This window comes from Mobula birostris, chromosome 1 (assembly GCF_030028105.1).
Source record: "Mobula birostris isolate sMobBir1 chromosome 1, sMobBir1.hap1, whole genome shotgun sequence".
In the NCBI taxonomy this organism is placed as follows: domain Eukaryota; kingdom Metazoa; phylum Chordata; class Chondrichthyes; order Myliobatiformes; family Myliobatidae; genus Mobula; species Mobula birostris.
The window spans coordinates 79,259,651-79,283,801 of record NC_092370.1 but is presented as its reverse complement, the minus strand read 5'-3'; the positions used below and the strand labels follow the sequence as shown (position 1 = coordinate 79,283,801).

Below are 24,151 nucleotides of genomic sequence, written 5' to 3'. Positions count from 1 at the left end.
GGGATGGGGTAAGAACGGGAGGAGGGGCATTAACAGAAGTTAAATAAGTCAATTTTCATGCCATCCCGTTGGAGGCTACCCAGACGGAATATAAGGTGTTGTTCCTCCAACCTGAGTGTCTCTTCATCTTGACAGTAGAGGAGGCCGTGGATAGACATATCAGAATGGGAATGGGACATGGAATTAAAATGTATGGCCACTGGGAGATCCTGCTTTCTCTGGTGGACAGAGCGTAGGTGTTCAGCAAAACGGTCTCCCAGTCTGCGTCGGGCTTCACCAATATATAAAAGGCCGCACCGGGAGCACTGGACGCAGTATATCACCCCAGCCGACTCACAGGTGAAGTGTCGCCTCACTTGGAAGGGCTGCCTGGGGCCCTGAATGGTGGTAAGGGAGGAAGTGTAAGGGCATGTGTAGCACTTGTTCCGCTTACAAGGATAAGTGCAGGGAGGGAGATTGGTGGGAAGGGACGGATGGACAAGGGAGTCATATAGGGCGCGATCCCTGCGGAAAGCAGAGAGAGGAGGGGAGGGAAAGATGTGCTTGGCGGTGGGATCCTGTTGGAGGAGGTGGAACTTACGGAGAATTATATGTTGGACCCAGAGAATGGTGGGGTGGTAGGTGAGGACCAGGGGAACTCTACTCCTAGTGGGGTGGCGGGAGGATGGGGTGAGAGCAGATGCGTGTGAAATGGGGGAGATGCATTTGAGAGCAGAATTAGTGGTGGAGGAAGGGAAGCCCCTTTCTTTAAAAAAGGAAGACATCTCCTTTGTCCTTGAATGAAAGGCCTCATCCTTTCATGTAAATTAAATTCAATTTCATGTAAGTCAGTAACAATAAATATGACTCCATATCCTATTCCTTCTTATTTCTGAGGAAGCATCTCTGAAATGTTGACCCTGTTTCTCTCCCCCCCCACCCATGTTGCCTGACCTGCTGAGCGTTTGCCAATTTTGTCCTTGTTGTAAATAGATAAGATTAGCTCAAATATCATCGTATCCCCTCTCTTGGTTTCATTCAGACACTTCCTGAAACGTATAAGCCGGGTTTTACGTCATTGAGTTGAGTTTTTAGCACCGGACCAATCTACCTTCCATACTGATACCATGGAGATGTTTCGTTTCAACATTGCAGAGCTCCACCTAGCAGCTGACAAAGGCCTAGAGGCACCAGCAGGGTTTTGCTTACTATGCAGTTGAATGACGGTGAAGATTCAGGGTGTGGTGTCTACCCAAGTAAATGTTAGAGGGGTGGTTTGAAGGCCAGAGAGAGAGTTCAGGGTGTGGTATGAAGACGAGGTGAGTATGTCGGGTTGGGCTGGGCGGAGCATCCTCTACAATTCAAAGACTTCTGGTGGGAGCGATTAGTGCAGCAGCAGCGGGAAACCGGCTCCTTAAAGAGCAGCTGGTAGCGTGAGCAGGGCAGGTAGGACGCACTCTGAGACACACGTACAACGTACTTAGGATCTCTTTTCAACTTTTCCACGCAAAGCTTTGGCGTATTTATAGACAACAAGTGACTTTTGGGACCCGCAAGCTTCTTTTTCCCGCTTCACACAGAAACCACACACCGAGAAATTTTAAACCGAGCTTCTCCCCCACGATCGAGGGGGTTACGTTTCATAAATTCTTCCCAGACAGGCCTGAGAAAGATACGAAGTCGTTCGGCGTCTACGGGATAAAGAAACCATGCGTGGCTGTGACTATCAGGCTACTGCACTTTTTGCCTCGGTACTTCTGGTAAGACCGGAGACTAAATTATTACAATTTGATAGTGTCCTCGGAATTGAAGAGGTTGTTCCCTCTCCCGAGAGGAACCTTTAACACTCAAGACTGCCTGAGCACTTAATAATTGTATTAAATTCTAAACATTTTTAAAGCGATTATCTTCTGTTGCTGCGTTAAAGCATTGAACGTTCAATTATTATGATTATTGATTTAAGTTTTTCTATTTGTATAAACAAGGCAGTTTCGTCGGATGTGTTTGCATGAACGTTGGTCAATACGCTTAAAACGTAGGTTTACAGTTAACACCTGCATAGTTTCGAACCTTGCTGTAGGTTTACAGTTAACACCTGCATAGTTTCGAACATCGCTACATTTTTTTTGTATTTGTGTTCGGTAGGGTTTGTTCTGGAAATACCACGTAACATCCATATTTTGTTAGTGTGGCTCCAAGAAAGAGAAACTAAATTAGTTTACTTTTATTTCTTAATTCTGGTTTCAATTCTCACATATAGAATTTTTATGTTTTTTTTTAGTTGTGCTCACGTTCCCTGTGGTTTAGAATGATATGCGATAGCCGCCCCCCCCCCGTGATTGGTACTTGATTTACACCGTGTGTAAAATTTTAAATTTAATTCTACAACATTACTTGTAAAACAGTCAAAATTTATAACTTTTGCTCTTCAAGTAATTCTGCATTTCAAATGTGACCTGATCCAGGATATAAAAATGCGTTAAACTCTCAATAGTCTATTGCCTTTACGGAAATTGAGGAAAATTGAAATAGAAAATTTGATATAGATTGGAGAACTTCATTTCACTGTAGATTGTGGAATTAAGATATTTTACGATTCAAATACACGATTTTGATTAAGTTCCGGTTATCCTATTATTAGTAAGTGTTTGATATTTCGTAATCTGTGTCCATTTTAATTCACGTTTGTCTTTGCTATTCATATTATTTAATATTTTAATTAAAAGTATTTTTGTTCAACTACTAAATACACTCTTTGGGTAGCTATTTCTTTTTAAAAACTGATTTGAAGTTTGAAGGTGGGTACATTTAGTTTCCAAACAATAATTAAAGTTGTTAAATGGAGACACAAATCGATGCTAAAATCTGGAGTAAAGATAAACAAACGTCAGGGGAACTACTGCCCTGATGAAGAGTCTCCCAAAATGCTTTGAGTTCTTCTAGCTGTTTTCCGCTGTTTTAAAGTCATTAATATTTAATGGGTAAAGCACTTGGTTAATAATATGGAGTCATTAACTTAATCCTGGGTGTGTACAGAACCATGTACAGTACAGAGCTTGGTTCATAACAGCCCCATATTTCTGTTGCCTGGATTCAGTTAGCCAGTGAGGAGGTGACTCAAGTCAGACGCTTTCATAATTGAACTTGTCCTGGATTTCAGAAGTGTTACAATGGTCACCTGCCAAGGAGACTTACCAGAATGTTGCTGTGACTCCAGAGGAAGGGCAGGAAAGGAATTTATAGGGCACTTTATGGAGACATGTATAGTCATGGGGGGGGGCGGTAGATAGCATGAATGCACTCAGTCTTGTTTACAGAAAAAGGGAATAAGAAAAATGAAGGGAATAGGTTTAAGATGAGAGCAGAAAGATTTAAAAGAAACCCAGGAGGCAACATCTTCACCCGAAAAGTGGCAGGTATATGGAGTGATCTGTCAGAGGAAGTGGTTGAGGCAGGTACAATAATGGCAATTAAAAGATAGTTGGGCAGGTGTATAGATAGGAAAGTTTTGGAGGGATATGGGCCAAATGTGTGCAAATAGGACTAGCTTAGATAGGTATCATGGATGTGTTGGGCTGAAGGGACTGTTTCTGTGCTGTATTACACCATGGCCCACTAAGATTCCAATGCTTGGCTCCAGTGTTACAAGCAGCACTGCACCTCTGAGGCATTTGATTACCTGTAAGGTGAATCTTGATTCCAGTGGCAGGAAAAGCTTATGCACAATCTCTTAATGTGTGCAAGTTCATAATTTTGTAGGGGTCATGAATGTTTATTTCTTCCAGGACTCACGATTTAGCTTGGGGATAGATGTGTAGGTAGGTTTCATTTAGAGGTACAGAAATAGTGGCTGCTGCCTCAGAGACCTGGGTTCAACCCTAACCTCAAACATTGACTATGTAGTTGGTGTGTTCTCACTGTGGTTCTGTGGGGTTCCCTGGGGTGATCTTTCCCTCTCACATCTCAAAGAAATACGAGTCAGTAAGTAAATCGGCTGCTGTGGCTTGGCCCTAGTGTGTAGATGAGTGTTAAAATTGGTCGGGGTGGGGTATGGGAGAATTACATGGGATTGGTGCATATGGGTAGTTCTTGCAGACTTGGGGTGCTGAATAGCCTCTTTCCTGGCTGTGTGACTCTCTGATTCACACCTTTATGGGTTTCTGCTGGAATAAATTTTGCTTCTTGGCAAAATTACACTTATGAAATTTTCATATTAACATAACAGATTTTGTTATATCAATGAAGTCTGATTTGAATGATTTAATGTAATATTACTATATACCCACCCTTGAGATTAGAAAGAAAAATAAATTGAATTGACTTCTTTACGTCTTTTGTACCTGACCAAAGATTTAATGCCCTGTTTTTCTGCTGCACAATAAATACTGGTGAAAATAAATGTCCTCTGCTATTGATCTGGCCATACTTGGTACTGAAAGCCCATGACGCAATCTCACTGGAGTCCATGATGTTAACACAAACCACAAACCTTTAAGTACATCATCCACATTATTGTTTCACAAGGTTTACTAGGGGAGGAGGCCATCTGGCTTGTTGAGTCAGGCAGCTTTCTACAAGAGGAATCCTGTCCGTTTCATATTCCTACATTTATCCACCTGTCAAACTCCCTTTTTGATGACTGCTCTTGAGTCTTTCTCACTACCCCATAAGATCCATCATGCTTCAAGGGATTTGAGTAGAAACAGACCAGGGGAAAGATGTAATTTGGGGAATGTGGCACCCACTGACACACAGCAAGCCCGTAAAAACAACACTCGATTATGCCCAGGTAATTTCAAATTTCAAAGTGAATGTATTAAAGTACATGTATGTCATCAAATAAAACCCAGAGGTTCATTTTCTTGCAGGCATACTCAATAAATCCAATAGCCATAATAGGATCTTTGGAAGACCACATCAACTGGGTGTGCATTCAGTGTGCAGAAGACGATCTCTGCAAATACAAAAATAAATATTTAATAATAAAGCAATATAAGATAGAGTCCTTGAAAGTGAGTGCTTAGGTTGTGGGAGTATTTCAGTGATGGAGTGAGTGAAGTTATCCACTTTGGATCAAGAGCCTGATGTTTGAGGGGTAATAAGTGTTCCTGAACCTGATGGGTTCCTGTACCATCTTCCTGATCTCAGTAGTGAGAAGGGACCATGTCCTGGGTGGTGAAGGTCCCTGATGATGGATGCTGGTTTCCTGCAACAATGTTTCATGTAGATATGCTCAGTGGTGGGGAGTAATTTATCTGTGATGGACTGGGCTGTATCTACTACTCTTCATAGGATTTTCCATGCAAGGGCATTGGTGTCTCCATGCTAAGCTGTGATGCAGCCAGTCAATATACTCTCTGCTGCACATCTATAGAAGTTTGTCAAACTTGTATATCTCATACCAAAGTTTTGCAAACTCCAAAGGAAGTAGAAGCCCTGCCGTTCTTCCTTCGTAATTGCACTTATGTGCTGGGCCCAGGACAGGTCCTCCAAAATAATAGCACAGAGGAATTTAAGGTTGCTGACCTTCTCCACCTCTGGTTTCCAACACCCCTCTCTCTCTTTCTCTCCCCCCCCCATGGGGGCTGGCTCTTGGACCTCTAATTTCCTGCTCCTGACATCAATAATCAAATCCTTGGTCTTGTTGACATTTGAGAAGAGGTTGTTGTTGTTATGGCACTAGTCAGCCAGATTTTCAGAATTCTTTGGAAAGAGAGCCACTCCTTCTGTGTGCCATAGACCAAGATTCAATCCTGAGCTCAGGTGCTGTCTGTGTGGGGTTTGCATAATAGCTGTGTGAGTTGCCTGCTGGTGCTCTAGTTTCCTCCTACGTTTCAAAGAAGGGCAATTTGGTTGGTTAATTGACCAATAAATTGCCCCTAATGTGTAGGTGCAGTGTATAATCTGGGGGAAGTTGTGGGAATATGGGGAAGGTAAAATTTGGGCTAATGTAGAATTACTGTAAATGGTTGGTTGATTGTCAGTACATATCTCTGACTATCCAGCCTCTCCTTTGACCCTCCTTTGTTTATACCACTCTAAAAAATGAACAAGATAATAAACTTTTGAAAATATGATTGCAAGTGTATACTGCAGAAGAGTATGCCAGATTTCTACATTGTTTATATACTCTGCACCATAAATGAGTTTGTTTACGGTACTAAAATTGTATGTTAACATTTTAGGTGGTTGCTCGACTTGAAGAGGCATGTGTCAAAGATTCTATGGTTGTGGTTGTACGACAGAGTACAATTAAAGCAGGAGATCTAATTTCAAAAGGTAATTTGTGCTAGTATTCAACAATAGGTTTGTTTATCTTTCACATCTATGTCTTGGAATTGCTTCATTATTGACCGCGGAATCCTAAACTCTAGAAAACTAACTGATCTGGATTAAAAAGAAGTACTGTAGCTCATGCAATCTCAGATCTAATTTTCTGTGAGTTTGAGCACATCAGGTTTTGATATGGAAAAGGAAAGCAGATTAGGTTGGAATTTTTTTTGTGAGGTTGGCTAGCCTGGGTGTGGAGGTCTGTTAAATGAGTGGGAGGGTGAGTGGCTTATTTTGCTGTTGTGTTGTTCCACTGAACATTGTGAGCAGGCTACGTAGGTACCAGAATATATGATGGCATTTGTGGGCTGCGCCCAGCACATCCTTGGGTTGTGTTGGTTGTTCATGGAAATGACACATTTCTTTGTGTTTCCATGTGCGTATGATAAATAAATCAATCTCAATCTAAGCATTTTTGAAAGTAAACTTGAGCCAAAATGAAAAATCTGGCTTAATTCCATCCTCTGGGCACATTCTAAGGAAGACTGGGTATGCCTGTTTCAGTTAATAAAGAATATCTGATCAGAGGTGATCTCAAAGGCACTCAAAAGTGTTTGGGATGAGTATGGCTATCTTAATTCATCCCTCCAGATCAGACATTGGTTCCTGTTCATTCTTTTTGTCTGTACTGCCAACTTTTTAAATCACTAGAGAACTTAGAGAATTATTTTTATTTTTAGTTAATCATACCCCTGTCCTTCTGAAACTGTTAAACAAAGTTCTGATTGTTTGTTTGTACGAGTGTGATTTTTGGCAGTGGCTGAAGACAGGAAACCCACCTGCATGTACTGTATGTAGGTACTGGTATCCATTTTTCTCCCTGAGTGGTGGGATCTGGGCAAGCTAATGGGAATGTGAGGAGAATGAAATAAGATTGATTTAGGTGTGGTGTGTGTGGTTAATGATCAGCAAGACTTGGTGGATGGGTGGGCCTGTTTTTTTTAAATCAGTGTGACTCTGGATCACACTGAGTAAGAGGGAACCTAAAGAAACCACTGGACACTTTTGTTTCTTAAGGCCAATATTTATACAATAATTAATACCACAAAAGTAGATAACCAGATCATTATCTTTGTGGGAATTTGCTTATTCATAATATTTACACACTTAATAGCATAATTCCCCAAATACCTCATTGACTTACAAAGTTCTTTGGGTGTCATGAAAGGGATTGTAAGGGCACTTTAACAATATAAGCTTTTTGTACTAACCCCAGCATTTTTGTATCAAATTAATTGAGAAAAATGTTTTATGAATACATAGTTTAATGTTGGACAGGTATCCTTTTTCTTGGAAGTCCCAACCTCTAATTTCAAGATCAGGTTCAAGTTTGTATTGTCATAGGCGTACATGCACAGAGTATAAATGCCATGATGGTTATTTTTTTTTTTTTTTTTGCAGCAACAGCACAGAGGGCAAATCAGTAAACATGAAGTTAACATTTGAAGACTTTTTTTATTCAGTACTAAATAAATAAAACATATTTAAAATTAAGCCTATTTAATGGTTTCCTAGCATTTGATTAAGATACCACACCAGCACAGATGTTGTAAATCCTGATCAAGATATGGAAGTTCAAATCTTGCTATGGCATTTTGGGGAAGTTAAATTCAAGAAATTAAGTAAATCTGGAATAAGAAAAAACACATCTTGTTTGGCATGGTCAACGTAGAATGTAAAGAATATTAATTATTTAATTAACTATTTAAATTAAACTAAATCCTTCTGCGAACATAATTTCAATTTCCATATCTGCACATTTATCTTAAACCCCTCTGTCATATCGTTCTCCACCATCATCCTTTGCAGCACATTCCAGACACTTTGTGTGTGTGTGTGTGTGTGTGTCTGTGTGTGTGTGTGTGTGTGTGTGTATATATACAGTGGATTCTGGTTAATTGAGCCATTGGTTAATCGAGTCAGCCACTTATTTGGGATAACTTAAAAGAACAAAAGCAAATTGAGAAAATCACTGGGATTCCCTTTGTTTATTTGGGAGACTATGCCACTTAATTGGGGCAGGAGACTGTTGCCAAAATTTCTAATTAATGTCTGTTGCATGCATTTGTGTAGCTGTTAAACACTACACAGTGCTTGGAGCGAAACATTTTTAAATAATGTCAGTGCGTGTTTGTGTTCAAAAAGCATTGATTTTTGTCACTCTTAGCTGGCAAGAAGTGAGCAGCAAGACAAATTGGAACTGTTTTGCTCACTGCAGTTTCCAGCTTTCAGGCTTGGAGATGCCCAAATGGCCAGGAGTCAAAATGAAACAATTTCACTACTTTAACAAATTAGGAACTATGAAAAATTTGAAGGTATCGGTAACCTTCAAACAACCATCTTAAATGCTACAATGAAAATGAAGGTTTAGAGGATGAAGTTGTGGGAAGGTAGTCCATTATATGCATGAGGTGTCTGTGCTCATTTTGTTCCTTTCCAGTCAATGAAAAGAACATGGCAATGTACACTGATTTCCTCTGATAACTATGACTAACTACAGTTTTATACTACTGTAGTAGTATTGTTAGTGTTCTAATTTGTTCTGTTTCATTTAAATACTTAATTTGTTACTCATGTAAACAGTAGTTTGTCTTTATGTATTTCCATGAAACTTCAGGTAATTGCGGCAGCTGCTTAATTGGGCCAATATATACTGGTCCAATGTGTCCCAATTAGCCAAAATCCATTGTATAAAAATATTTGTCTTGCATATCTTCTTTGAACTCATCACCTCTCACCTTAAATTCATTCTCCTCTAATATTAACATTTCAGTCCGAGGAAGTGGATACTGGCTGTCAAATGTAACTACACCTATCATAATCTTATAAGCTTATCAACTCATCCTCTGCCATTCTAGAGAAAATAGCCCAAGTTTGTCCATCCTCTCCTTGTAACACAGTTTGGCACAGTATCAGTATTTTTGTAAGTGTTCAGTTTTACTGACCAGCTCATTTATCTATGTGTCTAGTGGATCTGGATAATTGCCAACATGAAACTTTGCTGATCGGCACCAATGATCCTGATGTCAGTGTGGAGTTTGATGGCTCTTTGTATGCTGTTCGTGACTTCAATGTTACTTCTGGTCAAAAGACCTTTAACATTGAGCTGCAAGATTCAGTGACTCGGATCACTTGGCCTGTACAAGTCCAGCTACATCTTTGGCATTTACAGGTGAGTGGCAACTCTTAATCCTGGCCCAGTGTTAGATCACAGCTAGACAGTGGAGACAAAGGCTTTTGCGATGTTGGCTTTAATCACTTTGTATTTCAGTGATTTGGATGATGGAATTGATGGCTTTATTGAAAAGTTTGCGGATGAAGTGAAGGTAGGTGGAGGGGCAGGTAGTTTTGAGGAAGCAGAGAGGCTGCAGAAGGACTTGGATTAGGAGAATGGGTAAAGAAGTGGCAGATGGAATACAGTGTTGGGAAGTGTATGGTCATGCACCTTGGTAGAAGAAATGAAAGGGTTGACCTTTTTTGTAAATGGAGAGAAAATACAAAAATCTGAGGTGCAAAGGGACTTCGAATCCTTGTGCGGGACTCTCTAAAGGTTAGTTTGCAGGTTGAGTCTATGGTGGGGTAGGCAAATGTGATGTTGGCATTTATTTCAAGAGGACTAGAATATAAAAGCAAGGATGTAATGTTGAGACTTTATAAAGCACTGGTGAGGCCTCACTTGGAGTACCTGTGAGCAGTTTTTAGCCTCTTAGAAAGGCTGTGCTGAAGCTGGAGAGGTTGCAAAGGAGATTCACAAAAATGATTCCAGGATTGAATGGCTTGTCATATGAAGAGCATTTGATGGCTCTGGGCCTGTGTTCACCAGAACTCAAGAGGATGAGGGGTGACCTCACTGAAGCCTGTCGAATGGTGAAAGGCCTTGATAGAGAGAATGTTTCCTATGGTGGGAGTGTCTAAGACCAAAGGACACAAAGGGTGTGCTTTTCGAATGGAGATGAGGAATTTATTTAGCCAGAGAGTGGTGAATCTGTGGAATTTGTTGCCACAGGCAGCTGTGGAAGCCAAGTCTTTATGTATATTTAAGGCAGAGGTTGATAGATTCTTGACTGGTCAGGGCATGAAGGGATACGGGGGTGGGGGGGGTGGCAGGAGATTGGAGCTGAGAGGAAAAACCCTGAGATTTGTTTTCTTGCGGACATACACAATAAATCTAAGAAACACAATAGGATCAATGAAGATTGCACACAACAGGATGAACAAGCAAAAGACGAAGTGTACACTTACAAAAGAGAAACTAATAATATAAACAATAAATATTAAGATCATGAGATGAAGAGTCCTTGAAAGTGAGTCCGTAGGTTGTGGGAACAGTTCAGCGATGGTGTCAGAGAAGAGATCTGCTCTAGCTTCAGCCTGATGGTTGAGGGGTAATAATTACTTGTGAACCTGCTGGTGTGGGTCCTGAGGCACCTCTACAACCTTCCTAATGGTAGCAGTGAGAATGAGCATGGCCTGAGTGGTGAGGATGCTACCTTCCTGCAACTGTTCTGTGTGGAGATGGGCTCAATAGTGAGGAGGGCGTTACCCCTGATGGATTGGCCTGTGTTCATTACATTTTGTAGATGTTTCTGTTCAAGGGAAATGGTGTTTCCAGTGGTGCAGCCAGTCTGTATACTCTCTAACTCTCCATCACACATCTGTAAAAGTTTTAGATGTCATGCTGAATCTTTGCAAATTTCTAAGGAAACTTTAGAGGTGCTGCTGTGGTTTCTTTGTTATTGCACTTGCATGCTGGACCCAGAACAGGACCTCTGAAATGATAACACATAGCATTTTAAAGTTGCTGACCCTCTCCACCTCTGATCCTCTCATGAGCATTGCCTCATGGATCTCTGGTTTCTTCCTCCTCAAGTCGCTAATCAACACCTTGGTCTTGCTGACATTGATTGAGAGGTAGTTGTTGTGGTACCATTCAGCCAGATTTTCAGTCTCCCTCCTGTATGCTGATTCATCACCAGCTTTGGTTTGACCAGTGACAGTGGTGTTATCTTCAAACTTGTATATGACATTGGAGCCTCACAGTCATCAGTGTAAGGTGAACAGAGCAGGGGATAAGCACACAATTCTGTGGTGTACCTGTGCTGATTGAGATTTTAGAGGAGATGTCTACATCCTGCTATTTCCCCACTTGTCCACGTGCAATGACTTCTGGCATTGCCTTAGCCTCTGGCGGACTGTACTGTAATAGTTCATCCTGTGCATGTGAAGAAGCCAGTAATCTGATGGCTGCATTCTAGCAGGGTTATCCAGGTATGTATAGCATAGCAACAGACACTTCAGCTCTGGATGTCTGTGCCAAACATAATGCCAAATTAAAAAACACTTGCCTGTTTCATTCCTCCTTCCCCCCCCCCCCACCTGAAAGCTATTCCCTCTGATATTTAATATCTCTTCTCTCTCTTCCCCCACCCAGAGAAAACAACCTAAGTTTGTCCAGCCTCTCCTTATAGTTGATGTCCTCTAATCCAGGCAATATTCTGCTGAACCTCTTCTGCACCTTTCCAAAGGCTCCGCATTCTTATTATGGAGAAAGCAGACCTGGAGATATAGCTGCAAGTGTGACTAGATCAATGTTTTCTACATCACCATTCCTGATCTGTGCTCCATACCTTTTCTATTTGGCTCCATGCTCCACCTTGCTCTTCTATCAGGTCCCACCATCTGCAGTCTTCTGTCACCCCCACCTCTCACCACCCAGCCTCTTGTTACTATTCCCACTAAGTTCCTCATCTCCATCTACCTACTACCTCTCCTCACCTGGATCCACCTATTACCTACCAGTTCCTGCCTCGCTCATTGCCCTTTCCTCTTTATACTAGCCATCTCCCTTCTGTTTCAGTCCGGATGAAGAGTTTCAACTCATTTCCCTTCATAAACCCGCTGAGTTCTTCTGTTTATCACTGGGTACTAGCATCTACTGTTTCTTTTGTCGCCAGAAGTTTACTAGTAATCCGTTCTGTTTCAGTCTGTTCTTCAAAGGCAGAAGCGGCAGGCTGTTCCACTGCGCCGTCAGAAAAGACGTTGGAGACCTCGTCCCTTCACCATCACTGAGAACGACATTGGTCCTTTCCCCAAGCATGTTCAGTTTGTAAGTTGCAATGTTTATTTTTGTGTGAATAAATCTATATGTAAATGAGAGGAAATTGGACTTGAAAGTTTAGTGTTGAGTTGAATATACAAAAATGTTCAAGTATGCCATAACACATTGGAACAGCATTTGGTCATTCAGCCCATCGACTCCCTTCATCATTCGATCATGGTGGTTTACTTTCCCTCTTAAACCCCATTCTCCTGCCTTCTCCCCATAATGTTTGACCCCCTTACTAATCAAGAACCTATCAACTTCCGCTTTAAATATATCCAACTGTCATCTACAGCAATAAATTCCACAGATTCAGCAACTGCTGGCTAAAGAAGTTCCTCCTCAGCTCTGTCCTAAAGGGACATCCTTGTATTCTGAAGCTGTGCCCTCTGGTCCTAGATGCTCTCACACCTGAAAACATCTTCACCACTTCCACTTCATCCTGCTGTTCTAAAATTCTTGGGCGGACCCGTCAGGCACCAGAGATGAACTCTTTATCTCTCAGTTTACCTTGTTGTGGCCTTTGCTCTTTATTTGCCCATCAATTATGCCCTTGGGTCTCCTGCCACCCACTTGCACCCTAGAAACAATTTACAGCAGCATTTAACCACCAACCAGCCTAGTCATAGTACACAGGAGAAAACAAGCCTGGGGGTGGTGTTGTAGGGGAAATGGGATCCACGTAGTTACAGGAAGAATATGCAAACTCTACAGTCGTGTCTGCAGAAGTTGAAGTACTACCAATTGGGTGAGACTTGAAGCTGCATTTAATGATCGTAACCCAACATTTTGGGTAAAGCAATAGTTCAGTGCCCAGATGAGTGATTGGAGACCAGGCATGAGCAAATGTAGACAGGATGGTATGAATAGCCTCCTGTAATGTGACAATTTTCTTAGTGCAACATGCCTGTAGTTTCTAAAGGTCACCTTCCCTGGGGCCTTGTTAACACTTGAGATTTTTGTGAATATGTTCTGAAGTCATAGGCCACAACTCAGTATATCATGGAAGCCACCTAACTGTTCGTGGACACTTGTCTACACCTCTCACTGCCTAAGTAAAGCAGCCAGCAGAATTAAAGATCCTGCCCACCCCAATCATTCGCTCTCCTCCCCACTCCCATCAGACAGAAGATGCCAAGGCCTGAGAGCACTTACCACCAGACTCGAGGACAGCTTCTACCCTAGTGTTATGAATACTAAATTGATGTTTTGTGTGCTGAAGATGACCTCTTGATGTTCCAGTATATGTTGTCATTGCCCTTGCACCTTATTTGTCTACCTGCACTGTCCTTTCTCTGAAACTAATACTATATTCTGTATTTTGCTTTCTTTATACTACCTCAATAGAATTATGTATGAAATGATCTGTCTGGATGGGACACAAAGAAAAAATTTTTCACAGTATCTCAAAAATGAACCTATACGAATACCTTGCAAACCTGATGGAGATGTTCTGTGCTGAACCTTCCTACTTCTATACTGCACACTCTTTTGCAAGTTGTTTTTTTTTGTATACTGCAGTCTTTGTTAATGATGTGGTCTGCTTTGCATCAGAAAAGTGATTGGGTGACCATTTTGCAGAACAGCCACAAGGGCTCTCAGTAGCCCTGTTTAATTCTCAATCCCTGTCCTATTCTGACTGCTTCCTTTGATTTGTTATGCTGTTTCAATGCAGCATGTCATAGACTCAAAGAACCTTCATGCATCTCTGAGTGGTGCATTATGTGCCTCTATCCTTAGCTTTGAGTTTATCAACTTCAGATAATCAGTAATTTCAGTCATGTATTTCAAATTACCAACATTCATTTTCTCTCCTCTGGTGACTTCTGATTTCATTCATCCCTCCCTAGTCACACTTAGTCCCAGTGTGGTTTTTCACCACCACACTTAATTGTATCATTCAGTTTGCTTCTGGTCTCGTCTCTTGGAGACGTTCCTTTCCATTCCCTCCTAGTCTGTAACCCCATGTATGCTTCCCTCTGCAACATAAAATGAAAATGTTAACTACTCTATGCCCCACAGTTGCTGCCTGACCTGAACATTTCCATTATTCTTATTTCCAACTTCCAGCATGTATTATAGTTTTTAACAAGTGCTTCATAGCAAACTATCTTGAAAACTCTTTACATTTTTTCAGATAAGATCGGAATTTGAGAAAGACTATCCCAATATCATCTATGGATTATCAGGTCAAGGAGTTGAACATCCTCCAATTGGCCTGTTATCTATAGACCCCAAAACTGGTGAAATTAAGACATTGAGGAGTGTGGATCGAGAGCAATATCCAGTTTTGAAAGTAAGTATCCTTAGAAGACTTTTTATCTTGTTCTGGAAAAGAACTAGTTAGCCAGGGAGTGACACATTTTAATGACTCCATAGAGAAATGTAAAGTTTCCAATATGACCTTGTACCTTATTGTGAACCTGCACTGTATTTTCTTTGTTTCTTTGTACATCAGTGCTCTGAAGGATCCTGCCATTTACGGTATACTTAGTCTTGCATTTGACCTGCTTAAATGCTGCACCTCTAGGATTAAAATTCATCTGCCCTTTTCTTCGCCCAAAGTTCTAACTTGTGTGCCTCCTGCTGTATCCTTTGACATCCTTCCACAGCTCCACCAATTCTCATATCATCTGCAAACTTGTTAATCAGAACCTCTACATCAGCAGCGTGGATCTGTTTACAAAACCAGCCAACTGGTTCAGCACTCGTAGTATGTTGTTACATTCAATCATGCACAGATGTGAAAGTTCAGAATGTGCTACTAAGTTCAAAGTAAATGAATTGTCAAAGCACATATGTTACCATATACTACCTTAAGATTCAGTTTCTTGTAGACATGTACAGGAAAAAATAAATACAATAGACTTATGAATAATTATTCATAAACAGACAAAAACACTGGAAATCCAGAACAGCACCTGCAGAGCACTGGAGGAACTTGGCAGACCAGGCAGCCTGTATATGGGGGAATAAACAGACTATTCCCCTTCATAGATGCTGCCTGACCTGCTGAGTTCCACAGGTGTTTTGTGCACATAAAAGGACTTGTGCACAAAGTCTGACAAAACTGACAAACAACCAATATGCAGAAGAAGACTCACTGTGTAAAATAAAAGTAATACTGAAAACGTAAGTTGTAAGGAGTCCTTGAAAGTGAGGTCGTATGAGGTAACATATTTCACTATATGATAAGGTTTTTTTTCCCTTTTTCTTTCTTTACCAAACAGCTTTGATCTTGGTAGTGGGTTTAGGTTTTTTAGTATAATAAATTATCATATTTCAATATTGTGACTTAATTTACTTTACATGAATATAGGGTATTGAGATCGCAAGTGTGATTCAAATATAATGTATTTGGTATTTTTTCTTTTTTTGACTTGTATATCCTGTACTCTGTATTCTTCTATGTAGAAATTAATTAAAAAACAATCATAAAGGGGGGGAAAAAAGGAAAGTGAGGTCATAGAATCAGTTCAGAGCAATGGTGATTTGGGTGCCTGATGGCTGTAATTGTCCCTGAATTGTTCCTTGGGTGGTGTGGGACCTAAGGCTTGTCAATCTCCAACCTGATGGTAATAGTGAAAAGAGGCATGGCCTGGGTAGTGGGGGTCTTTGATGGATGCTGCTTTCTTGTGGCAGTGTTCAATGTAAATATACCCGATGCAGTATCATCTAGCTTCTCTTTTCAATTACTCAGCTGAATGGATATGCAAGGAATTCCCCTGAGCTCTTCCTTGATCTAACTATCAAAATTCTTGATGTGAATGATAATGTGCCTAAATTTACTCAAGAGGTGTTCCAAGCAGAAGTACCTGAGTGTTCAGCAAATGGTAAGGATACATTGACTTAGAGCTTCTATAGTTCATTGCAAAAAAAAAAAAAAATCGATTTTGTAATTACCTGCTTAATTCTGTGCCGTGTCTACATTCTCACTCTGTCCCTTTATCCCTCCATAATGCGTCAGTCTCAGGAAAAATCAATTGACTTTGTGGGGGGGGTGGGGGGGAGTGCAGAGAAAATTTACAAGGATGCTGTTGGGATTTGAGGACCAGAGTTATAGGGGTGTATTGAATAGGTGATGAATTGGAGTACAGGGTTATGAGGGTTGATTTTACAGAGATGTACAGAATTAAGGGGTATAGATAGGGTAAATGCATGCAGGCTTCTTGCCCTCAAGTTGGGTGAAGTCATATGTTTAAGATGAAATATTAAGGAACACCTAAGGAGAAACTTCTACACTCTGAGGATGATGTGAGTATGGAATAAGCTGCCAACAGAGTGGTACCTCTTCCTGAAGCCCACAATGAGCTCTTTGATCTTACTGACATTGAGTGTAAGATGGCTATTGTGACACCACTCAACCAGCTGATCTGTCTCATTCCTGTATTCCTTCTTGTCACCAGCTGAAATTGTGCCAACAATAGTTGTATCCTTGCTCAGGCAGGAGCAGATTCTGGCCATGGTTAACTTCTCAAGGTATTTCATCCCAGTAGATGAGTGCAAATAGGTGACAGTCATTGAGGCAGCTCACCCTGCTCTTGGGCACTGGTATGATCGTTGCCCTCTTGAAGCGGATGGGGAAACTTCGATTGCATCAGTGAGAGAGAGGAATTGAAGATGTCCTTGAACATTCCCACCAGTTGGTTGGCACAGGGTTTTAGTGCCCTACCAGGTACACCATCAGGGCCTGAAGCCTTGTCAGGGTTCACTCCTTGAAAGATGTAAAGGTTTTCTGACGTCAGCCTCCAATTCAAAGTTCACAGATTCACCAGATGCTGCATGAATCCTCATAGCTGTAGTTTTATTCTCCCTTTCAAACATGAATAAGAGGCATTGAGCTCATCTTGGAATGGGGCATCACAGCCATTCATGATAGATTTCGCATTATAGCTGTTCTGGGACTTCTTCAAGATGGCCTAGTTGAGATCCGCCGCAATGATCAGGAAGGCATCAGAGTGCACTCTTTTATGAACTGCTAATCATGGTGCTAAACTCCTTCAGTGCCTGCCTGACATTGACAAGAGGTGGAATGTACACCACTACTCCGATGGCAGCAAAAAAACTCCCTGGGCAGATAAGATGGAGACAATTGACCACTAGATGTTCCAGGTCGGGTGAACAGGATTGAGACAGAACTGCCACATCTGTGCATCATGATGAGTTGATCATAAAGCATACCCTACCACTTCTACCTTTTTTTTAAAAAAAAGTGTTCTGTCTTTGCAGTGAATGGTGAAACTCTTCGGCTGCAGCCAATGCTGCATCCAAAATGGCAGAGGTGATTCAAATTTCCATTGAGTAAAGTACACAGCAATCCTTGATGTCCCTTTGTTAGAACAATCTTACTCTGAAGTCTTCCATTTTCTTTTCTGGAGACTATATGTTCGCCAGCAGGATAGTTGGGAGTGGGGGTGGGGTCCAAGTCCTTTACATTTCAATTGTTCCTATAGCCCAACGGGCCTCCCATGCTTCCTTTTTCTTATAGGGGATCTGAATTCGTGACCAAGTATGCAGTCTGGGGTCCTCAGATTTTATGGATTGATAGATTTTTTTTTAAAACAACCCTGCTTACCCTTGGCTTTGACTGTGGATTTCAGCTGTGGTGTCCTAAACGGGAATATTGGATGATTCCCATTGGACTGTATGGATTGGACTGTCACCACTTAATGGCTCCCTCCTGTCTGAGCAAGATGTTATTAAGCTGGTAAGAGTGTAGGAAAGATTTGCATGGATACTGTCAGGACTTGAGGGACTGTGTTATAGGGAGAGATTGACAGGTTAAGACTTTATTCCTTGGAGCATAGGAATCAGAATCAGATTTATTATCACTGATTTAAATGACATGAAATTTGTTTTGTGGCAGCAGTACAATGCAAAGACATAAGGTTACTATAAATTATAACCAGTTTTGAATGAGAGGAGTAATAACACAGTTCAAGGGTTTATGGACTGTTCAGAAATCTGACAGTGGGAGGGACAGAGAGATGATTTTGTAGAATTGTATAACATCTTGAAGGGTGTAGATAGGGTAAATGTGCATAGTCTTTTCCCTAGAGTTGAGGAATCAAAATCAAGGGAATGTAGGTTTAAGGTGAATGGGGGGGGGAGGGGCAGAGAAAGGTTTCATAGGAGTTTGAGGAAAATCTTTTTTTTCCTTACACAAATAGTATGTATATTAAATAAGCTTCCTGATGAGATGAGTGCTGGTAACATTTAAAAGACAATGTGCTGCAAGGCTCTATGAAAACTGTGCTCTTGAAATTTTAGGTACTTCAGTGCTGAACCTTACTGCCACAGACTTGGATGAACCCCAAACTCTAAATACAATGCTAAAGTATAAGATTCTGAGCCAGTTACCCCTCTCCAGATTTGGTCAAATCTTCTCTGTCAACGAAAAGACAGGTGAAATCAAAACCTACAGTGATAAGTTAAATCGAGAGGTAAGTTTTCTTCCATCCTACCTTGTATTTTGTGATTGTGGAGCAAGAGTGTATGAATTACAGGCTGAACAGCCTGGGAAAGGAAAACTTGGCTTACTCCACCAAGCTGTTGAAAGTTTAGTCTCTGTTATTACTGTTACTCAGGATGGCTTTCTCTATCAATTGTTTTGTCAATCAAAGCAGCACTGTAGCATGGTGGTTATGTAGCTAGGGTTAACACACAAAACACTGGAAGAATTCAGCAGGTCAGGGAGCACCTGGAAGAATATGAACAGTCAACATTTCTGGCTGAGATCCTTCCTCAGAAATGGGGGGGGGGGTGGAGGGAAAGGAAAGGAGATAGCTGGCATAAATTGGTTGGGAAAGGGGTGGATCAAAAGCTGCAAGGTAATGGGTGGATCCAGGTGAGGAGGGAAGAGTGTTTAGATGGGAGAGGGGGATTGAGAATGATATGCAAAGCTGATTTTGAACCATTCTATTTTTTTGTACTCATCGTTTTTTTTTTATTAACGTTCCGTGTACTTCATGAGCTCTCACGTGCACTGAACTTCATTAAACCCTGGTGTAGATGACAAGAAATGGGTCTGATGAGCTGGGATTTCTCTGCTTGGACCCTGCATAGAATTGATGTGGCCAGATGTTTGGTAATAAGAATGTGGACTATACACTAATGAGCACTTTTTAAATACGTAATGTTTAATCCATTCAGGAACATGAAACGTACAAGCTCACAGTTGAAGTCAGAGATTCGGATGGGGCACCTTATGGATTACACTCAACTGGGACCGTAGTTATCACAGTCACCGATATGAATGATCATGCACCAACATTCAAAAAGTCCGAAGTAAGTCTATCTCTGGAGTGTCATCAAAGCTTAGTTAAATAGGAAATGGTTGTCTGTATTTGGCACAGATCATGGATCAGTTCATTGGAGGAGGGTACAATTCTGCCCATTGTAGCTTCACGCTTTCTCTGTGAGAGCTCTTCTGTACGTAAACCTTGGCTTCTTTCCCCACCACCAATTGTCCCTTTTCATTTCCGATCCAATTCTGTCCTGAAACTTTTTGCTGTTTACCTCCGCAACTCCTTCAGGAAGTGAACCTCACGTCAAACAAAATTCATTTGTGCTTAAAGATAAAGTTCTCTGCCTCCTTTCTTTAACTACATAGCTTCAATCTATCTGGAGTCATACACTAATGCAGCATTGAGCCAGGCTGTTTGGCACAACTTGTCCATGCTGACCGTAGTGTGGACCAACTAATCCCATTGCCCACTAAATCCTCTTACCCAAGTACATGGTGAAATGTGATTTAATGTGGCTTTTTTGTATTATACACAGAGCAGTACATCACAGTATGAGCCCTAAATTCCATAATTTGCCAATCTGTATGAATATACCCCACGATCAATTTATTCCTTCCTTCCTTCCTACACTCCATTTTTCTTATATCCATGTAACTATCTAAGAGTCTCGTAAATGCCCCTGCTATATCAGCCTCTACCAACACTGACAGTGCATTCCAGGCACCTCCCACTCGTGTGTTTATATTTGGGGGAAAAAAATAATAACTCCAACATATGTCCTAAACTTTCCTCTACTCACCTTAAGATAAGGTATTCTAGTATTGGCCATTGCTGCCCTGGGAAAAATTCAGTGGCTGTCCACTTGATCTATGTCTCATCACATACACCTCTATCAAGTCACCTCTCATCTTCCTTCACTCAAAAGAGAGAAGCCCTAGCTCATTCAAACTTCCCTCAAGGTACATCTATAGAAGTACAAACGTTTGTAGATTACTGAAAAATATCAAATAGCAGCAGAAACATAATTTTGAGACAAACTACAGCAAATAATCCCAGTTAAAAGTTTATTCTATCCTAAAATTGCCACTGTGCAACTGACTTCCATTATCTACACTCATTACATTTACATCTTTGTTGGATTAAGGAAACATGAATTTCTATTGCATCTTTCTCAATACTCTCCCATCTGCTCCCCCCACCTCCTTATTTGGTTCCATGCTCCATCTTCCTCTCCTATCAGATTTCACTATCTGTGGCCCTTTGCTCCCTTGGCCAATGATCTCCAGTCCTCTCGTATTTCTTCCCTCCTCTATCTGCCTATCATCCCTCTTCACCTGGACCCAACTATCACTGCCAGCTCAAGCTCCACCCTTTCCCGGCACCGTTTTATAATTGCTATCTTCCTTCTATCTTTCAGTCCAGATGGAGGGCCTTGAACAAAAATATTGACTGTTTATTTTCCTCCACAGATACTATCTGACCTGTTGTCTCTCAAACATTTTGTTGCTCTAGCTTCCAAAGATGTGTGTGTGTGTGTGTGTGTGTGTGTCTCACACACACACACACACACACACACACACACACACACACACACACACACACACACACACATATATATATATCGAGGGCCAAAGGGCTATTTTTGTTCTGTTCTAAGTTCTATGAATGTTTCCCTCTGAGCATGAACACTTCCTTTGCTGCTTTCAGTATACCATTGAAGTAAAAGAGGGTGAAAGTAATATGATGGTCCTCCGAATGCCCATTGAAGACGAAGATGTACAAAACACAAGTGCAAGTAGAGCTGTGTTCACAATCGTCAAGGGGAATGAAAATAAGAATTTTAATGTATCAACTGATCACAAAACCAATGATGGCCTTTTGTACGTCGCCAAGGTAAGCTAAGCAAAGTATTTTATTTGATTTGTTTTATTTTGCTGCAGATTATCCTTGTGTAATAACATGCACTCTTGATCTCTTGCTTTTGGCTTCTGACCCCTTCCTTTACAGTCAGATGAGGGACCGTGGCCCGAAGCATCTGTTGTTTATTCCTTCCTTGAAATCTGCCTGACGCATGTTGAGATCCTTCGGCACTTTGTATGTGTTGCTCAAAATTACCAGCATCTGCAGAATCTGTTGTGTTCTTGATCTTGTATGCTACCTCATCATGGCCATTCTCAGCTCATTCCCCAACTCTTCCTGTCACCTCTCTGTCTCTCTCTTGTATTGTCTGCCTCCCCTCTCTCTCCATCCACATGAAGGGTCTTGACTTGAAATGTTAACTTAACATTATAATCTACTACTTCAGGTTGCTTGGACTTTATTGTGCACCTTCACTGTAGCTGTAACACTGTATACAGTTATTGCTTTTTGTACTACCTCAATGGTGAAATGATCTGTATAGACAGTATGCAGAACATAGTTCAGCACAGTAGGTCATGTCTCCATATCACAATGTGATGTACAGGAAGGCTGCAACAAGAACTACATAGGCCAGCCAGGACGTAGACTCTCAACTCATTTATGGGAACACAAACTGGCAGTACGGAGATATGGTCCATTGTCACTGATCTCAGTATGTGAACACCTAGGAAGACATTACGTTAACTGGGACGCCATGGATGTTCTGGCGCAGGCAAACACGAGGCAGGCATGAGAATTTTTAGAAGTGTGGTTCTCTTATAACTCTGTAAGCAAACATATTGAAATAGACGCCATCTACGAACCACTAAGAGCCAAAGAGATACGAGCCAATAGAATTCAAAGGCCAACTGAAGGGGTAGCTGATCAAGACTGAGGCATGCGAATGGTGAGGGGTGGGGCTATATAAGTACAGAGAAACACCAACAACCGTGCACTGAGGATGTCACCTTGACTGGTAATGAAATAACTGCTAGCTATTTGCCAGGTTTGGCGAACACTGCACCATCAAACGCCTCAACCCAACCTACCAATATTCACCACCGTCCTAAAGTTAGAATGCTCTGTATGGTACATCTGTAGAAACTTATGAGAGTCTTTTGTGACATACCAAGTCTCTTTAAAACCCTAATGAAATATAACTGCTGTTGTGCTACCTTGGTAATTGCAACAATATATTAGGCTTAGGGTAGCTCTTCCGAGATGTTGACACCCAGGAACTTGAAACTGCTCGTCCTTTCCATTGCTGATATAAAGGAGGCAAGATGGCAGCAGCATCCATACAACAGAACATAGCTTTGGAGATGCCGACCAAGTTGCCCACCTGAGCTAGTCCCATTTGCCCGTGTTTCGCCCATATCACTCTAAATCTTTCCTATCCATGTGCTGTCCAGATAATAGTATTTGTACCCACCTCTACCAATTCGTCTGGCAGCTCGCTCAATGTCCCCTCCACCTTCCATGTGAAAATATTGTTCCTTGTGTCCCTTTTTTAAATTTTTCATCTCTCATCTTGCTCATTGCAAATCTTACCTCAGAACCATGAGGCAGTGCTGCAGCTCTATAAGTCTCTAATTAGACCACACATAGAATATTGTGTTCAGTTCTGCTTGCCTCATTACAGGAAGGATGTAGAAGCTTTAGAGACAATGCAGAGGAGATTTGCTGGGATGCTGCCTGGATTAGAGAGCCTACTTTATGAAGATGCTGTATGCTGAACAAGCTATGGCTTTTCTCTTTGAAGCAAAGGAAGGTGATAAGAGGAGTAGGTTGAATGGAAATGGCTAATACTGGGGGTGTAATTGTAAGATGATCAAAGGGAAGTACAGGGAGGACATTGGAGGTAAGATTTTTAGACAGAATAATGAGTGCATGGATCACTCTGCCGGGGTGGTGATGCAAGCCGATACATTTGGGGCATTTAAGAAACTCTTGGGCACATAGGATGATGGAAAATTGGAGAGCTATGCAGTGGAGAAGGGTTAGTTTAATGTTAGAGTGAGTTAAGAGGTTAGTGGGCTGAAAGGCCTATAATGTGCTATAGTGTTCTATGTTCTATATTAAACCTGTGGTCTCTAATTTTAGAGTCCCCTACACCAGGGTAAAAAGTCTGTGACCATACACTTTATGGCTCTCATAAATTTAGAAACCTTGAAGGTCAACCCTCCTTTGCTCTGGGGAAAACAGTCCCAGTCTATCCATTTTCTCCTTTTAACTCAATTCCTCCAGTCCTGGCAACATCCATGTGAATCTTTTCTGCACCCTTTGCAGCTTAATCAACCTTTCTACAACATGGTAACCTAATCAAGCCTTCTCGTCCTAGTAACAGCTTTTCTGCCAACATTCTATGAGCTTTCAATATTCTGCTGTTAATCAAGCATGAGGTGTTCACTTGTGCACTCTGGGCATTTCACGGATCTCCTAGGCTCACTTGTCAACATTGGAGAATTGGTGGTGGAGTGAATTAACAGCTTTAAAGTCCTGAGCAATAACAGGTTGGGTGACTTGTCCTAAGCCCAGCACATGATACAATCACAGGGAAGGCACACCAGCATCTTTACTTTCATAGGAAAGTGAT

The 24,151-nt window shown here is 41.3% G+C and overlaps 1 protein-coding gene across 3 annotated transcripts in view; it reads left to right on the top strand.

Moving 5' to 3' along the window:
• The first annotated feature begins 1,115 nt into the window (after positions 1-1,115).
• Positions 1,116-24,151, top strand: part of LOC140200533 (desmocollin-1-like) — a 41,345-nt gene continuing 18,309 nt past the window's right edge. Inside the window, exons 1-10 of one of the 3 annotated variants that reach the window (XM_072264210.1) lie at positions 1,116-1,298; positions 1,637-1,739; positions 6,165-6,258; positions 9,279-9,481; positions 12,293-12,415; positions 14,547-14,705; positions 16,110-16,242; positions 18,680-18,852; positions 19,562-19,696; positions 21,364-21,549. In XM_072264210.1, the coding sequence (XP_072120311.1) occupies positions 1,689-1,739; positions 6,165-6,258; positions 9,279-9,481; positions 12,293-12,415; positions 14,547-14,705; positions 16,110-16,242; positions 18,680-18,852; positions 19,562-19,696; positions 21,364-21,549 (1,257 nt within the window). In that variant the 5' untranslated portion in view covers positions 1,116-1,298; positions 1,637-1,688. Of the gene's footprint in view, positions 1,740-6,164; positions 6,259-9,278; positions 9,482-12,292; positions 12,416-14,546; positions 14,706-16,109; positions 16,243-18,679; positions 18,853-19,561; positions 19,697-21,363; positions 21,550-24,151 lie in introns of all 3 variants that reach the window. The other 2 variants (XM_072264135.1, XM_072264053.1) reach the window with 2 other exon arrangements.